Source organism: Triturus cristatus, chromosome 9 (genome assembly GCF_964204655.1).
Source record: "Triturus cristatus chromosome 9, aTriCri1.1, whole genome shotgun sequence".
Classification (NCBI taxonomy): domain Eukaryota; kingdom Metazoa; phylum Chordata; class Amphibia; order Caudata; family Salamandridae; genus Triturus; species Triturus cristatus.
The window spans coordinates 902,212,400-902,231,057 of NC_140592.1; the positions used below are offsets into that span (position 1 = coordinate 902,212,400).

At 43.5% G+C, this 18,658-nt stretch overlaps 1 protein-coding gene across 1 annotated transcript in view; it reads left to right on the top strand.

Moving 5' to 3' along the window:
• AK7 (adenylate kinase 7) overlaps positions 1-18,658 on the top strand; it is a 274,267-nt gene that overhangs the window by 176,581 nt on the left and 79,028 nt on the right. Inside the window, exons 11-13 of the mRNA XM_085628033.1 lie at positions 12,591-12,719; positions 13,464-13,572; positions 17,017-17,145. Of these exons, the coding sequence (XP_085484159.1) occupies positions 12,591-12,719; positions 13,464-13,572; positions 17,017-17,145 (367 nt within the window). The remainder of the gene's footprint in view (positions 1-12,590; positions 12,720-13,463; positions 13,573-17,016; positions 17,146-18,658) is intronic.

Below are 18,658 nucleotides of genomic sequence, written 5' to 3' on the forward strand. Positions count from 1 at the left end.
GGGGGGTCGGCGCGTACATACGGGGGCTGGGGGGGTACGACTCGAACGCACGGGGGCTGGGGGGGGGTCGGCGCGTATGCGGGCACATGTCTCCATGGTTGCTATGGGAGTTCGGTGCGGACGGTGTTTTTACCATACGGATGTAACATCGGACGCACGGGATGGATCGTAATTCCGCGGTCGGACTTCACTTTTCACATTTGTACGGTAAATCGTCCGTGGACGTGTCAGACACATTTTCCGACCCGAGGACGTGTGGGGAATAATTCCCAATGCGATTCGTATGGACTTTTTCCCATGCGAATCGTAATTGGCAGTTTGTACGGCACTTGTACGATTCGTACGGTAAAAAGACCAGATACGAGTCGTACGGGGAATTTTTTTACCGGATCGTAATCGGCATCTGAGTGTGAGAGCTGGGTTTCTGTTGCAGTAACCCACCCACTTTTTGCCAGACTACTGATGCACTTTGACTTGATGCGCCCTGGGTCCCTGCCAAACAGGTTCCCAGGGCCTGTGTTTTTTCCCCAAAACTAACCCAACTGTCATCTCTGGCCACAGGTTAGCCCCCGGTAAATGGTACTACAGGTACCCAGGGCACTATGACCAGGGAAGACCTCTAAGGGCTTCAGCACTTATTGTGCCATCCTTAGAGGCCCTGTACCTTTACACACACACACACTGCCTTTGCAGGTTGCGTGTTTTGGTGCAGAACAAAGTGAAGAGTCGACATGGCACACAGATGCCCTTCTTCAGGGGATATACATTGGAAATCGATCGGTTGATTCTGTGAACACGCGGCACCGCGTGTTCACAGAGTCAACCGATCGATTGGAAATCAACCAATCGATTTCCATTGTATATCCCCTGAAGAAGGGCATCTGTGCCCGAAATGCATTCGGCATTAAGAATCGTTTGGTTTATATTATCATAGTTATTATGAAGGAATAATAACGGAATTGATGGATATTCAAAAATAACTGGAATACCAAAAATAAAAAGATTGACCAAATTCAAAAGTCTCTTGAAAAAAGTTTCTTACCCGTGGAATAATGAACTGAACATTAAATTGAGTGCATCAGGGAGACACTCTTCTTGTTCCAAAAAGACTGCTGTGTTAAGTCCATTCTTAGACATTGTAAGTGCAGTGCTGCCATTAAGAGTATATGGTGCTGGGAGCTTGTCATTACGAACTCCACAGCACCATAATGGCTATGCTGAAAACTGAGAAGTTTGGTATCTTGTCAGCACATTAAACCCACACTGATGCCAGTGTGAGAGTTAATGAAAAATACACACAGAGGACATCTTAGAGATGCCCCCTGAAAAACGACCAGCCTCTGGTTGGTTGCTTGACTGGTACACACCAGCCTGCCACCTCAAGACATGTTCACACCTCCCCCAGGCCAGAAAGAGCCATTTCTGGCAGGAGAGCTTCAAATACCAGGCAGCCTTTATAATGCGACCCCGTCTCTCCTGCTATCAGGAGCAGGCCCCCGTCCTGTCTCCCCTCCTTTTCGGCAGGAAGACAGGCAGGAAAAACTAGGCAGCCAGAAGGTGTGCTCACCTCTGCCAACTCCACCCCTCAGGTGGGGGAGGCGATGTGAAACCCACTCTTCAGTGCCCGCCATCTTGTAGATGGCAGGCACTCCCCAATCAGGATTAGGGATTGTGCTCACTCCCCCACATGGGTGTAGTCACTCTAAGGTCAGTAGCCCATTAGCTACTGACCTAGAGACCCCTAAAACGCCCCTAAATATAGTGTTTAGAGGGTAGCCCTGAACCAAGAAAGCAGACAAGAAGACACTACAAGAGAAGAAGAACAAGGACCGAACAGCCGTGCAGAAGCTAACAAGAGGAAGACGCCCACTGGCTTGGCCCCAGCCCTACCGGCCTGTCTCCACCTCGAACCAGCTCCTGCAAAGTCCCAGTGTGTCCTGCAGCCAGCAACCTCGAAAACCCTGGAGGACCTGCCTGCCTTCAACCTCAAAGACTGTGTCTCCCGTGAACACTGGATTTGTTCAACTGCAACCTCTGGTTCCGGCCGGACACCGCGGATCTGCCTCACTCTGCACCCGCCGTCCACAGTCCGAGCTCAAGTGGGCAAACACCATGAGGAGAAACCCCCCAGGAAACCTAACCCGAGATCCGGTGACCCCTGTCCTGCCTCAAACCAACGCCTGCAGCCTAATTCCGGAAGGTCCCCCCAACCGCGACCAGGATCTGGTAAGAAGATCCAACCCCAAAAGGCACCCCTGCACCCGACGTCCCACAGCCTTGGGTGGCCAAACTGACAGTGTCTAACCAACCCCCAACTTTCCAACTTACCTCTCGAAGTGGTGGTCGCATCCAGAAGACCTTCGTCCCGAAGCCTGCAGTGCCTTTGCAAAACCGGAGGTTCCCCATTGCAAATAACAGGGCGCCCACGTCGAAACAGCACCATGCACCCAGGGGCGTAACACAGGCCCCCGCGGTGCGGGGGGCCCCGAGCTGCAGGGGGCCCCTCATGCTGTGTCTGAGTTTTTAACCCATCCCACTTCCTAGAGTTAGCCTTGACGTTTCTTCTTCGCTACCACGGGAGATTCACGTGCCTAAAGGCGATAACGTGGTTATCAAACCGCATCACAAATAGCCCTGGTACCCCTGGGGCACCCATGGTCAATGGCAGGATAGACGCATGATGCCAACCACTGACCCCGGTAGCCTACAAGATTCAGCTTTGCCAAACTTCGGTTTTCAGTTTCGTATCTACTGAAGCGTGTTTTCGTTGTCTTATTGTGGTATTTTCAATCCCTCTGATTGTGTTCAGAATTAGTGAACTTATTCCAAAACAGCTTTGTTGCCCACTTCTATGAAGAAGGAAGATTCTAAAATATGGAGCTCATTGAAACCAATGATGCAGGAAATCAAACACAAGAAATCCAACGGAGCACTGCTCTGCGATACACAGTGCTTATTTACCACACATTTGACTTGTTTCCTTTATCGATGACAAATAAGAGTAAATACGCCAGTGCACTTTTTTGGTGCGGCAGGCGAAGTGGGATCACCTCACTTTTTTATCCACAGAAATGTCATGACATCACCAGTAACTGGACACTCGTGGTCCCACCGAGAGGCACAGACAGATCGGTGGTGAAGCCTTGGAGGGGAAAAAAGGATGGGAAAGTCTGAGAGGGGAGAGGAGGTGATGGTGAAAGCGACAGACTGGGGAGGGTGATAAGAGAACAGAAGGCAGGTTAGAGAGGACCCGAAGAGCATGAAGGAGTTGATTGACGTAGAATGAGAAGGAAAAGAGAGGCGAGGAGAGAGAGGTGGAGAGGAGACAGCAACGCAGAGAGAGAGAGGGAGCGGCCGTCCATTACAGAAGTCACTGTAATTGTATTTATATAGCGCTTACTACCCCTGACGAGGCGCCGAAGAAGGAAATCGGGGGAGAGAGAATAAAAATAGATACTTAGGAAAGATGTGCAGAGAAAGTGAAGAGAGTGTTGTAGTAAGGACAGAGAGAGAAATAAAGGTCGAGACCCGAGAGCGGATAAAGGAGAAACAGATAGAAGAGATGGCACTGATGAGAGAGTGTACAGGACGAAGAAAGATGGGGAAATAAGACTATAGATAAAGGGAATGACATAAAAGACTGCAGGAGCGAGGGCACCGAAGAATTGGGACGGGGAGAGAACAAGGAGAAGTGAGGGACTCAGAAAGAGAGACGGAGAGGGATGGATGGAGACAAACAGGTAGTGTGAGAGGAAGTGATTGAGAAAAAGACGAGTGAGTACAGGGTGGGTGGAGGAGACGGACTAGAGGGAGTGAAGAACAGAGAGAGGCAGCAACAGAGAAAGAGAATGATGGGGACAGGAGTGGACAAAAGTGATGGAGAAGAGACCTTTGTGTGTTCGAGAACTGAAGGAAAGAGTGCGAAAGATCAAGATAAAAGGGGAAGGAAACGACAAAGCAAGAAACAGGGAAGAGAGTCAGTGAGTGATAAAAAGGGAGTGATGGAGAGACTCAAAGGAGATGATCTGATGGAGACACACAGGGAGGAGAGTGAGTGATAAAGAGTGAGCGATGAGAGAGACAAAGAGGATAATACATGATGGAGACGCAGGGAGGAGAGTGATAAAGAGAGACAACAACAATATTGTCTGATGGAGACACGCACGATGGAGACACAGGAGAGTGAGTGATAGAGAGGAAGTGATGATAGACTCGAAGGGCATCATCTAATGGAGACTCATAGATAAGAGAGTGAGTGATAGAGAATGAGTGATGAGAGTGACAAAGAGGCTATTATATGATGGAAATACAGGGAGGAGAGTGAGTGAAGAGAGTGAGTGATAGGAGGAAGTGATGGAGACAGACACAGAGGAGATTGATGGTGTCACACAGGGAGGAGAGTGAGTGATAGAACAACAGAGTGATGGAGGGAGAGAGACAATGTGGATCTTGTATGATGGAGACATACAGGGAGGAGAGTGAGTGATAGAGAGGTAGTGATGGAGACAGACACAGAGGAGAATGTCTGGAGACACGCAGGGAGGAGACTGAGTAACGAGAAGGAGTGATGAATAGAGAGACATCGACAGTATTGTGTGATGGAGACACACAGAGAGTGAGTGATGAGAGGAAGAGATGGAGAGAGACTTGAAGAAGATAATCTGATGGAGACACACAGGGAGGAGAGGGAGTGATAGAGAGTGATGGGGAGAGAGAGACCACAAGGATATTGTATGATGGAAACACACACAGAGGAGAGTGAGTGATAGAGAGTGAGTGATGAGTGATACAAAGTGGATATTACATGATGAAGACACAGGGAGGTTGAGTGAAAAGAGAGAGTGATAGAGAAGAAGAGTTGGAGATACACACATATGAGATTGTCTGATGGAGACACGCAAGGAGGAGAGTGAGTGATAGAGCAACAGAGTGAAGGAGGGAGAGAGGCAGGTTATTGTGTGATTGAGACACACAAGGAAGAGAGTGAGTGATAGAAAATGAGTGATGAGGGAGACAAAGAGGATATTATATGATTGAGACGCAGGGGGGGAGAGGGAGTGATGAATAGAGACAACAACAATATTATATGATTGAGACGCACACAGAGGAGAGTGAGTGATAGAGAATGAGTGATGGAGAGAGACAGGATATTGTGTGATGGAGACACAAACAAAAGAGAGTGAGTGATAGGGAGGAAGTGATGGAGAGAGACTCGAAGGGCATAATCTGTCACCTGAACCCACAGACCACAATCCTTGAAGAAGCACCGACAGCCTCTCAAGCAGACCTGCGGACAGTGGAGTAGGCAGACCTTTTGCCTAATTCCCCCCCCACCCCCAAGACATGTACCCTGTGGAAGGCCTACATGAAGAGGTCAACCGGAGGGTCCCCTTCCACGTATCCTGCAGGGGGGCCCCCTCAAGTTTCGTTACGCCACTGCATGCACCCAGCCGCCCTAGTGCCGCTGAGGGTGCACCTTTGGTGCTACTTTGTTTCCCCATTTGCCCTGAGATAAAGTCCAGGAGCTTTGCTCCCACAACCAAGTAGCCTGCACGTCAGCAGCTACCAACCGGTGGCCCATTATCCCCCATTGGATAACATTGGGCTTCAGCACTCTGCACCAGGCCACCCTAGTGCAGCTGAGGGTGTAACTAGAGTGCATTCCTGACCATGGGGACCCCTGAGTCTACCCCAGAACCTCAACTTCCACTACGAAATACTTACCTCAAAACCGATAACACTATTTTCCTCCATAGGATAACATTGACTGTTTTTCTTGGAAAAGTTTCTAAGTGTGGAGTTTGAAAACCTAAAGAAATTCTTTAAAATTGTACTATTTAACCAAAAGATTTTACTTACCTGTTTACAGGAAATGTCCCAGAGTAGTATCCAGGTATACTACTCTGAGTAAGAGAAGTAATCTAAAAAGTAACTTACCTGGTATTTTACTGAAAAGTCCATTCAATTCTATGTACTGTATTTACAAAGTATTGCATTTCTCTGCAACCATACTGTAAGTCAAAACAAAGTGCATATACAATTACAATTCAAATTGTTTACAAACTGCATTACTACTGTAAAGTATTTATTGCTTACATGTGCCAGGCTTGCTTGGTTCTAGAAAGTAAAATAACTAAAAGAATATTTTCATACAAAAACAATTGGTCTGAAGTTCAGTCTTTGAGTGTGTGAATTAATTTGCTGACTGAGCGTCTACAGCAAATGCTTAGCACTGTCCTCTGATACTGCCTTACTGCTCGATCACACTACCACAAATAGAGTGTGAGGTGCTATCTAACTTTACCTCTGCCTACCTTTTGGGTTCCACTGGATTCGGTGCACACTATACATCTCCTTGGTATAGTATATACAGAGCCAGCTTCCTACAGTTAGCCATTCTTTGGGACAACAAATGTCTGAGAAAAACATGAGCCTCCTATGGTGGTGACAGAATATTTCAAATGGAGGGTGAGATAACATCACTTACCTAAACCAATGGTAACATATACCCCAACAGGTGACCTCACCACAATCCTTACTCATCACCAACTAAAAGTTAAGGGAAAAAGATATGACTACTATCCCTATACCAAAAACAGTTCATGCAAGGATGCCCTACACCGAACAAGTGCCCCATAGCTTAAAGAAACTATATTCCAGTGGCGCTAAATAGGTGTGTGCTATTGTTTGCGAAACTCAAAGCATGGTTACTATGTAGGTGAACTACAGAATAAAGTGAAGTCAGATTGAGGCACCTGTGCAACACCTTTTCCTGTTGGAAAATGACAAAGTGCCAACTAAAAACACATGCTTTAAACACACCCTGAGTCTGGGTCTATGTGAAAAGAACACACATCACTAACTTCAAATCATAACAGATCAGGTAGGCTCTCAATGGGTGAACCTACATCTGTTTGTAAGGAAATGGTAAAATGATTGAAATTACAGATACAACTCTGTCAGTCAAAAAGGCTCAATTCACCAGCTTACCAACAATACTTCTAACGTGTCCCTTCTAGATGGTCAGATCGCAATTGCAGGGACCGAGAACTCGTTCCCTCCACTGCTAGTCTCCACATGACAGCGCGGCTAAAAAAACATCATAAAAAGAATGGTTAATGGTGTGATGCATGCATGCACGCCACCCATTGGGAGATACAAAATATCTTCCTCTAGCAAGATGTCTGCCAAGTGTCACATCACTGTGTTGGAGGCATGTGCAAAAGTGTTGGAGGGAAAATCTAATAATAAAGTAAGACAAAACAATTTCACACAATAATATGGTTTTAATCAATTAGGAAAATCAGCCAGTCTCAAAAAGAGACCAAAGTCTGATGTTCAAAGTTCTGGATTACACACAGTAGTATATATACGGTGAAAGCCGCAAAAAAACACAGATGACTAATTCCTACGTGACGCAAATAGCAAGCTGAGCAGATAAGATATTGTCAACACACGTAAATATTTCCAACAATTGTGTAGGCATCCATGTTTAGCAGAATCCCCCTCTTATGGGTTTTTATTTTAGTTCTCAGAATAAGAGTGAGATGATCATAGCAAAACCATTTAGTTTTTCTGCATAGTGAGTGATTATTTCTTGTATGACATCATTGGGCCTAGCCTAGCCTAGCCTATCTGACTTTAACATATTCTCAACAGGCTTGCGCTAATGCAGAATCCACCCTTGTTTACACCCTGTACTCAATGCTCCATGACAATGCAAAAACAGTTACTACTGTTGGACTCTTGTTGCATTTGTTTAACAGATAGAGATGTGGTACCCTTTTCTGTAAATCACTAAATAAACACCTGGGTCTATTAAAGTTAGAAAGAGAGGGAACAAGAAGAGGGTGAAAGGAAGGGTGTACCCAGTGTATGTGGAGTATTCCCTTTTAAGGATGAATTCCCCCATCCACAGAGGTGGCATGCTTCATCATAGGGAACCTCCTTACACCGTTATGCCTAGTCAAGGTATGGGCTACGACCCCCTCACTAGAGGGAAGGGGGGCTCAGGGATGTTTTCTGAGGTATAATAAATACCTTACTAATGAGCACGTAGTGCTGAGGGGCCAGCAGGGCGTGAATGGGAAATGTCAGATCTAAAACTGGCTCCAAGGTACACGATACAATTTATTCATGTGTCCTTGAGTGAGGATTAAAACCAAGCAGAGGGCCTAGAGGGCATAGTCACGTCTGCTGGGTTTGTGAAAAGAAGTTTCTGCCTTTGACCCTCCTTAGAGGTGTCGCAGCATTCTTCAGGACCTATAAAGCAAATGCTCCTACTCAAGTGCTCAAAGTGAAATAACAAAAATCAACTCAGGCCCTGAAGTGATGCTCAGGGTAAATTCTACCCAGCCGTGACTGCTCTCCAGCTGCTCCGCACGCCAATTCAGACTTGAGCCTTATGCCAGGGCCTGAGTTGAGGCCTTAATCCCCACATAAGCAGGAGATGACCAGAGGATCCAGACTTTGGACATACAATTGGGGATCACTGACGAAATATCGAGAAGAAGAATATCGAATTGCCAAAATATCGAAGGAAAAATATAGAATGTCAAAATATCGAAGCCCTATCTCCAAACAGGTAAGTACAAAAATATAGAATCCAAAATATCGTTGTAAAAAATATAGTTAGTCACAATATCGAATTATGTTAAATGTCTTAAAATTAATGTAAAATTAATGAAATAAAACATATAATTAACTGAAACATACTTAAAAATACTTAAATTACTTTAAAATTAATAAATAATGAATGTAAGTAAAATAAAAATAATAATACATATATATTAACGTAATATTAATTAAAAAAATGCAATATTTTTTGTGTAGGATAGCGGGTGGGTAAAATTTACTATTACCACTCCAGTAAGTGCAATAGTAGGGAAAACGTTGGATAGCGGGAGGGTAAAAATTACTATTCCCACTCTAGAGAGTGCAACAGTAGGGAAAGCGTTGGATAGCGGGAGGGTAAAAATTAGTATTCCCACTCCAGACAGTGCAATAATAGGGAAAGCATTGGATAGCGTAGGGGTAAAAATTAATATTCACACTCCAGAGAGTGCAACAGTAGGGAAAGCGTTGGATAGCGGGAGGGTAAAATTTACTATTCCCACTCCAGTGAGTTCAACAGTAGGGAAAGCGTTGGATAGCGTAAGGGTAAAAATTACTATGCCCACTCCAAAGAGTGCAACAGTAGGGAAAGCGTTGGATAGAGTAGGGCTAAAAATTACTATTCCCACTCCAGAGAGTGCAACTTAGGGAAAGCGTTGGATAGCGGGAGGGCAAAATTTACTAATCCCACTCCAGTGAGTGCAACAGTAGGGAAAACATCAGATGGCGTAGGGGTAAAAATTACTATTCCCACTCCAAAGAGTGCAACAGTAGGGAAAGCGTTGAACAGCGTAGGTGTAAAAATTACTATTCCCACTCCAGAGAGTGCAACAGTAGGGAAAGTGTTGGATAGCGTAGGGGTAAAAATTACTATTCCCACTCCAAAGAGTGCAACAGTAGGGAAAGCGTTGGATAGCGTAGGGGTAAAAATTACTATTCCCACTCCAGTGAGTGCAACTGTAGGGTAAGCGTTGGATAGCGTAGGGGTAAAAATTACTATTCCCACTCCAGAGAGTGCAACAGTAGGGAAAGCGTTGGATAGCGGGAGGGTAAAAATTACTATTCCCACTGCAAAGAGTGCAACAGTAGGGAAAGCGTTGGATAGCGTAGTGGTAAAAATTACTATTCCCACTCCAAAGAGTGCAACAGTAGGGAAAGCGTTGGATAGCGTAGGGGTAAAAATGACTATTCCCACACCAGAGAGTGCAACAGTAGGGAAAGCGTTGGATAGCGGGAGGGTAAAATTTAATATTCCCACTCCAGTGAGTGCAACTCTAGGGTAAGCGTTGGATACCGTAGGGGTAAAAATTATTATTCCCACTCCAGTGAGTGCAATAGTAGGGAAAGCGTTGGATAGCGTAGGGGTAAAAATTACTATTCCCATTCCAGTGAGTGCAATAGTAGGGAAAATAATAATTTAATATTTTATTTTTTAAAAAAATTATTAATACCAAATAAAAATATTAAAATTAATTACAAATGACACAATATTTAATAATGAAATTATTATAAATACCAATGTTTTTTTATTAATAACCTATTAATAATTAATTAACAACCAATTAATTTTCAATATAAAAAATTAATAAAGAACATTAATACCAATTCATAATTAATTAAGAATACATTAATTAGCAATATACACAAATGATTTCAATAATTATTTACAATTAAATTAATTCCCACCATATTCCCCTATAAACCCACAACCCGCTACAAATAATAAATTAATACAATTAACATAACTATCAATTAAACAATTAATACGAATTAATTACCAATTAATACAAATTATTTACCAATTAATAATTAATCAACAACCAATTAATTTTCAATACCAATTAATAATTACCTAATAACAATTAAATTACTTCCCACCCTATTCCCCTATAAACCCACAACCCGCTACAGAAGTAAAACACAAAATTAAATGAAAAATATTTAATAATTCCTAAAAATAATTATTTAATGTACTATAATTAAATTACTTCCCACCCTAATCCCCTATGAACCCACAACCCGCTACGAAATTAAATTACACAAAAATTAAATAACATAAAATTCATTACTTTAAAAATATTCAAACATACATTCCAAAATTTATACATACTTTTAACACATATACTAACACTTAAAACACTATAAAAAAATTCGATATTTTTAACAACTATATTATGACTGTCGATATTACTTACTTCTATATTATTTAAATCGATATTTTATTTCTTACCTGATTTTCGATATTCTTCACCACTATATTTTGGCAATTCGATATTCTGTCCATTCTATATTAAAAACTCGATATTCTGTCCTGTCGATATTTTGAATTCGATATTATGGTGCCGATTACGATCCGGTAAAAAAATTCCCCGTACGACTCGTATCCGGTCTTTTTACCGTACGAATCGTACAAGTGCCGTACAAACTGCCAATCACGATTCGCATGGGAAAAAGTCCATACGAATCGCATTGGGAATTATTCCCCACACGTCCTCGGGTTGGAAAATGTGTCCGACACGTCCCCGGACGATTTACCGTACAAATGTGAAAAGTGAAGTCCGACCGAGGAATTACGATCCATCCCGTGCGTCCGATGTTACAACCATATGGAAAAAAGACCGTCCGCACCGAACTCCCATAGCAACCATGGAGACATGTGCCCGCATACGCGCCGAACCCCCCCCCCAGCGCCGTACCCCCCTGTGCATGTACACGCGTGTACGTGTCGAACCCCCCGTGTATGTACACCCGTGTACGTGTCGAACCCCCCGTGTATGTACACCCGTGTACGTGTCGAACCCCCCGTGTATGTACACCCGTGTACGTGTCGAACCCCCCGTGTATGTTCACCCGTGTACGTGTCGAACCCCCCGTGTATGTACACCCGTGTACGTGTCGAACCCCCCATGTATGTACACCCGTGTACGTGTCGAACCCCCCCGTGTATGTACACCCGTGTACGTGTCGAACCCCCCCGTGTATGTACACCCGTGTACGTGTCGAACCCCCTGTGTATGTACACCCGTGTACGTTCGAGTCATACCCCCCCGTGTATGTACGGTGCGTACCCCCAGCGCAGGGGGTTCGACACGTACACGGGTGTACATACACGGGGGGTTCGACACGTACACGGGTGTACATGCACGGGGGGTACGGCGCGTACTCATGGGGGCTGGGGGCGGTACGGCGCATACTCACGGGGGCTGGGGAGGGGTACGGCGCGTACCGGGCCCCCTATTCTGGTCGTTTCGTGGCGTACTTCGCTTTTCCGGCACTTTTTGGGTGCTGTGAAAATATTGGCGTCCGGACTGCTGTCGGTTCGAATCGTACTTCCTGGGTCGTGAAACGCTGCCTGACAGCGTCCCGACGTCACGTCGGAGCATTCCCGGATCACATTCGTATGTATATTTTCGTCGGACGGTGTTTTTTACGATTCGTACGGAAATGGTGTTTCCGTGCGAATCGTACTTCCATGTTTGTACAGTTTTACAACCGGGTACGAGTCGGACGGAGAATACGCTCCGACCGACGGTTCGTACCCGGTTTTTCCAGGATCGTAATCGGCACCTATGTCTGTTTACCACAATTGGACCACTGAGGTTCTATATTAATATTTACTGTTTCTGATTTTTGTTATTTCACTTTGAGCACTTGAGCAGGAGCATTTGCTTCACATCTCTGAGTACCACCTATTCAAAAGTTAATATTTTGTGTGATACCCGTGCAACACGGTCTTCCATAGCAAGAATAAAGAGAAGTAGAAGCAGATGTTCACAATAAGGAAGTGTTTTAACAAGGTACACCCTCTTCACAATACACTAGTGAATCTCTTCTGAAAGTGTTTTCTGGTTGACTGAAAACACAATTTCCTTACAAAGTGCATACAGTGAAGGCAACTGCAGCGTTGAAAAAACTCTACATTAGTATGAGCATAAAATGCATGTAAAACAAACCTTAATTTTTATTTTTCTGTTTAGCCAATCAAAATTTGTATCCTTGGTCCACCTGGTGTGGGGAAGACGACTGTTTCAAAACTACTGAGTGCACAATATAAACTTCATCATGTTCACATTAAAGATGTCATCAATGAAGCCATCGCAAGACTTGTAAGTATGTCTACAGACTGTTGAATAGTAGGGTTTAATGCTAGTGGAAAGATTTTTACTGCAGTGTATTATGCAGTACCTTTATGAAATGTTCAATAGAAATGATCAACCTTTAAACCCCTTACCGTATGCTGAATATTGGCCCTTTTTATTAAGTGAAAGGAAAATGTATGTTATAATTTACTTGTTGAGCTATTTTATGTTGAGTGGCTTATTGGAAGGTAGTGTGGGAATGTTTCATTAAATAAATGATGGCCTAGTGGTTTTAGAGACTGGCAACCCTGTCAAATGCTGTTGATAGAGATAATTAATTATCATCTTGCAGACTCTCCATCTGCTGCCCCAGGCCTTTCAAGATTGAGGCAATTACTGCCTTGGGGTCTTATAGTATTTTGAAGTCATTAGAGCTGAGCCCCAAAAGGTGTTTGATTCCTATAGACACTTGTAGCTGCTCAACCACAGTTCTTTCCAGGATCTTAACTGGATAAGGAACAATAGTCATCATCCTTGGTCGATCAGATAGTGCTTTCCTTTCACAGGGCTAATTCGAGCCATCTTACAACGAAGGAGAAAAAACTTTTACATGAAGATGAACCAATGGCTTCTTATAACGAACTAGTTAATAACCTTGGCAGCAATCATTTTGCTTTTAATTTTAACAATGTTTTATTTATGTTGTTGAGTAACTTTGAGACATTGGTAAAAAGATAATGAATTTCGAACACGTGATCGTTTTGTATGTAGGAAAAACTTAGTAAGATGGAGGGAACAGAAGAAACGGAAGAAGAAGAGAGCACAGCAAATTACCAAGAACTTTTAGACACAGTCAAGGAAAATATGGACCAGTCTGGGGGTATGAACATTTATGTTTGAAATACTGCACTTGTTCTTCATGGTTTATGTTAATTTCATATGAGTAAACGTTAGGGCAAATATTTTGTTATCGATGCTTTTACATTGTCATAATCTTTGTTGAATAGAGCCCGAAAGAATCAGAATTTGCAACTTTACATGCTCTTTCTGCTCAGCCGTGGAGTAAGAGAGATTAGAGCATGATGCAGTTCAAGGGCTGTAGTGTTAAACACAAATTGTAAAACTCTTAAACGAATTACTTTTCATAAGGGGAGTGTGAATGCTTGTTTGAGTTTAAATTATAGTAACTTCTTAAGAGGTACCGCCTGTAAATATTATTGGTTTAATATTGGTAAAAGTATGTAGTTATACATCATGTATATGCTATTGTTATTGTATGCCGGCTGGAGGTCTGAGAGATGGCATATAGCCATGAGAAGTGAGTTTCACTGTTAGTGGAAGATTTGTGGCCTTTTCATATTAACTGCTCTAAATACGATTGGTAAATTTTTTTGAGAAATCAACATTGTTGTCTCTAATTAAGCCGAATACCAGCCACAGTGTGTATACATATATTACATTGCAGCTGCTGACATAACCAGGGCAGACTCCTCTTTTCCATTCACAATCAAAGCATGCCATGTTTATTCACACTAAGGGGCTGATTACGATGGCGGACGGACTGGAGTCCGTCAGCCATCGTGGTGGTGACTGTGACCGTCCACAATACATGCGGTGGTCCCGCACACCCAATTAGGATGCGACCACCACCATGGTGGTCGCATTTTGCACTTTAACATTGTGACGGGTGCTGCTGACTGCAGCACACGCCGCGATGTCCAAAATTAATGTTGTGCATTTCACTGCACTATGTGGCAGGCACCACTGGGTGCCTGCCACTTGGTGCAGTGAAATGTAGGGAGGTACCATGGGTATCCCCCAGTGCACCCACACCTCCCCCCAACACAAGGGGGGCCCGCAACGGGTCCCCGAAATCAATCCCCACCAGCCTTTCCATTGTGGTTTCGCCGTCATGGAAAGGCTGGCTGAAGACAGCATCCTAATTTGGCAGACAGTACCTGCTAGGCACAGCCACCATTTTATGGATGCAGACCGCTCCGCCAGGCAATCGTAATGATTGCCTGTGGTGGTTCCGTGGCGGACGGTCTTTGTGTCCGCCACGGTCTCAGTCTGGATCTCCCGCCATCGTAATATGGCGGGGGGGAAAATCGTGGTCCGATGGCGGAAGATCCGCCACCGCACGGCTGGGGGTGCCGGTCCTTCCGCCATTGTAATGACCCCCTAAGTCTTTGTATTCATAAATGAGAGTACTAAATAAAGAATGGGTGTAGAATGTAATTAAGGATTTGGTGCTGTGGAGAATTACGCTTTCAGGAGCCTTTTCATTGACAAAATCGTGCAATTTGTACATCAACTTACAAGCATTTCATCTTTCACCAAAATCTAAAATAGAAGGTGGACTACCAAAATAAACAGGATTTATTTCATAAACAGTGCGTGCAGAAATAAACTTGGTCCAGAGTTGGGAGTAATGTCTTAATTTTTTCCCAAGGGCTATAATGAGAATATCAAATGAAATCAAAGGAGATGCCTTTTGTTGGCTCAGTTCAAACAGTAAAACACATATTTCTTGGAATTCACCTAACTGCCGGTATTAACTTCTAAATAGGCATGGTTGCAGAGTTTTCATGTAGAGTGCTACACTATGTATATGCACAAATATGTTTGTGTTAGATGCAAACCAGGTACGAACCGTGGCGTTGTAAAGCCTAAGTGAGTATCCCTGCCCACATAGCACCAGCTCTCATTTGGGTGTGTGACCTGGGATGGGGTTTTAATTAGGGGTGGGAGGAACTTGCAAAATTTTACTCCACAACATTCCGCGGAGTTAAATAAAAGGTTTGTGAGATTCCGTGGAGTTCAAACAACGGGCAGAAATAGGTCCATCGTACTGCTCGTGATGTAATTTAGCGCTGAGAGCGTGTTCTGTGCTAACAAAACAGCACCACACAGTGTGCCAGAGGGCGCAGCTACTCAAGTTGATTTTGCTGCCTCTCAAGTAGATTTTCTACCAGAGGGCCAGCCTTCTGACCGCGAACAGTCACAACTGCCCGCGACTGCTCATGTTAGAAAAATCTCGCCAATGTCCTAGCACTTGAAATCTCGCTGGGGCCCACTAAATCTTACTCACATTTGCCTTACCATCCTGGAGCGGCGAAAAAGAACAAATTCCGCCACACAGCAACTGGCGGAATTTGGCCAGAACTCCACATTACAAGAGTAATGCGGTGTCTTGAAAATGCTGCCAGTTCTGCTGGCGGAATGAAATATTTCGCCCACCCCTCGTTTTAATACCTTCAGGGTACTCTCCTTCAGATAAAAAAATCATCATCACAAATATACTGGTGATTTCATGTAGTCATTCATGGGGAAAAGTCAAGATGGCAGCCACAGTGCTTCACCCACACCACAAAAGCCTAGGCCCCCTAATCCATTGGTTCTAATAAGATTGGGGCTTGGTTTTGTGGGCAAAACGCGAAAGTGTCATGGAAGGGGATAATATGTACCAACTCAAGTGACTACAAATGAATCCCTGTGAAGAGTTTGGGGCTAGTAGCAATAGAACTGATAATATCATTGCTGGCTTGGTGCAATCCACTTCAGTGGGTTGAGAAACACGTGGAAGGTGCTGCTGCTTCCATAAGGTACATGGAGCTAAAGCTAGTGGTGAAAAAAAGAATGATTACTGTGTGGTAACACTGTGGAGTTAGCATAGCATTATAGAAGTTAAATGTGTCACTTCAGAACAATCTGAGGACTGAACACACTGACCTGCAGAACAATCTTGGAAGAGTTCCTGCACTGTTGCCGACAATGGTAAGGCAGACATCTGAAATTGCTGGCATTAACTTCTCCAAGTACCATAAGAGGTTCAGCCAGAGGCAGAAAATACTGATGGCCTCAAGCAAAGTCCTACTTTAAAAAGAGTCTTCTAAGATTGAGGCTGTCACTATAATCATGAAAGAGAAACTAGGGGCTATAAGGCACGGGTTTATAGGGGAAGAAATTAAAAGGTTGGCCTGAACGTAAAATACAGAAATGGCAGAGGGACTTTGCGCTTTTCCCATCTTCAGCATATGGCAGCAATGTCCATACTACAGATTGAATCAAGAGCGGCTAATTTATATAATCTGGGTCTACTAGTCAGACCAAAGGGAAACAATGAAAAGATTTTATCTAATAAATTATATTGCTTAGATTGTTCCACATGATTTGCCTACAAATTAGTTTAAACATAGATCAATTATGAGCCTAGGAAGTTGATGCTTGTTCCAATAGCAGTATTTAAAACTGAGTACTGAATAGTTATAAACAATGTGATTTAATCAGAACTTATACATCTTTTATTCTTTTGGTTCTTCAGGTCGCCTAGATGATGTTTATGTGCTAAAATTCATGAAGGAAAAGCTGATGTCGATGCCCTGTCAAAATCAAGGTTTTGTCCTGGATGGATATCCCAAGACCTACGAACAGGCAAAAGAGCTCTTCAACTGTAAGCTTTAATACTGTCATAAATCTTATTTGAGTTATTTACATAAGAGTAAAATATGTCTAATGCACAAGGGAGAATCTAGAAGTTTTCAGTGTATCTGCACACCTACCCACAGATTTTTAGGAGATATGAAAGGACAATCACTTTTGATATTTACTAGACTGATATGTTCAGGATACAAAACTGGCAACCTGGCACAGATCAGTTAAACTTCAGAACCTGGGTCTGTATATCCGCTAGAGGCCAACAAGACACTCCATGAAATGGTAGGTTGGTAAACTGATTGTTGTCTCGGAGAATGCAGTACTTCTCCTCCCCATTGCTCAGTAATAAGAACCAATGAATACTCGAAATGTCTTAAACTACTTGGTCTCACTACCTGCAGTAAAAAATGAAAAAACAATGCTACCCTATGATCATGGGCCTAGGTGAACACACAAATATGACCAGATATATTTAAAGAAGGGGCTCCATATACCTCAATCATGTAAGTGATTGCACACTTCACTCCTGGAATGTGTAAACAAAGTGCATACAACGAAAGGGTGTACTTCTTCACAACTTTCTCATCACTTTGTTAACTCAGTCCTTACTTCATACATCATGAGCTGGGTCTGTATCCTGGAGACAGTCACCCTGCTGCCTACCGACAACAGTTTAAACTCCTCTCCCTCCAGATGTATTTATGAAAGACAATGTTTACCCTGAATTCTCCTGTTGTGCCTATGCCCAGTAGAAGGCAGTCATCCTGTGCTTCCTATGTCTGGATTGGAGCCCCTGCTTACCCGCTGTGACCGAGGTTGGGTCTTTCCTTTCTGCTCCTAGAAGTTTGTTTATGAGGATGATTGTGTTCCTGCTTTTGCTGAATTCAAAGCACCTTGATGGGCTTGCAGCATGTGGTTTATTAAAAACAAAAAGGGAATGGGTTGAATGCTTCAATTAATCTAAGCAATTTTAAACCGAGAGTAGCCATATGCAAATTCACCTTGGCCCTGCTCTAATGTGTACTGCCCAGTCTGAACTTCCAGGCAGTGTTCCCTCCTGAGGGGAACACACGTAAACTCAGACCAGGTTGACCTATTTAGGGCTCATCTGTGGTGTATACCTTAACTCCTGTAGCATCATGAGCACAGTACCTACGTCTGGGCAGACCCATCACACTTAGGACGTTGCACTGAGGAAAATAAAAAAGGGATGGGTAAATTCCCCAAATAAATGTTTTCCACTTGTAGTTACTCAAGTCTGCATTCCAGTTATTCATTTTTGTCCAACCATGCCATTCTAGCAAAAAATCATCCAAATGCAAATCAGCTTTGGTCTGCTAAAATATGAACATATGAAATAATCTTAACCACAAGTAATTACTCAGAGTGCATACTAGTCAGTTGTTTTTATGTCTACTATGCTACACTAGACAGAGACCAACCTTATTCAAATCAGTCTTGTAGTATTGGTCCTACCTCAATAAATATTCTGGCCTGAACTGATGGCAACTTAAGGTTTGTTTGTTTGT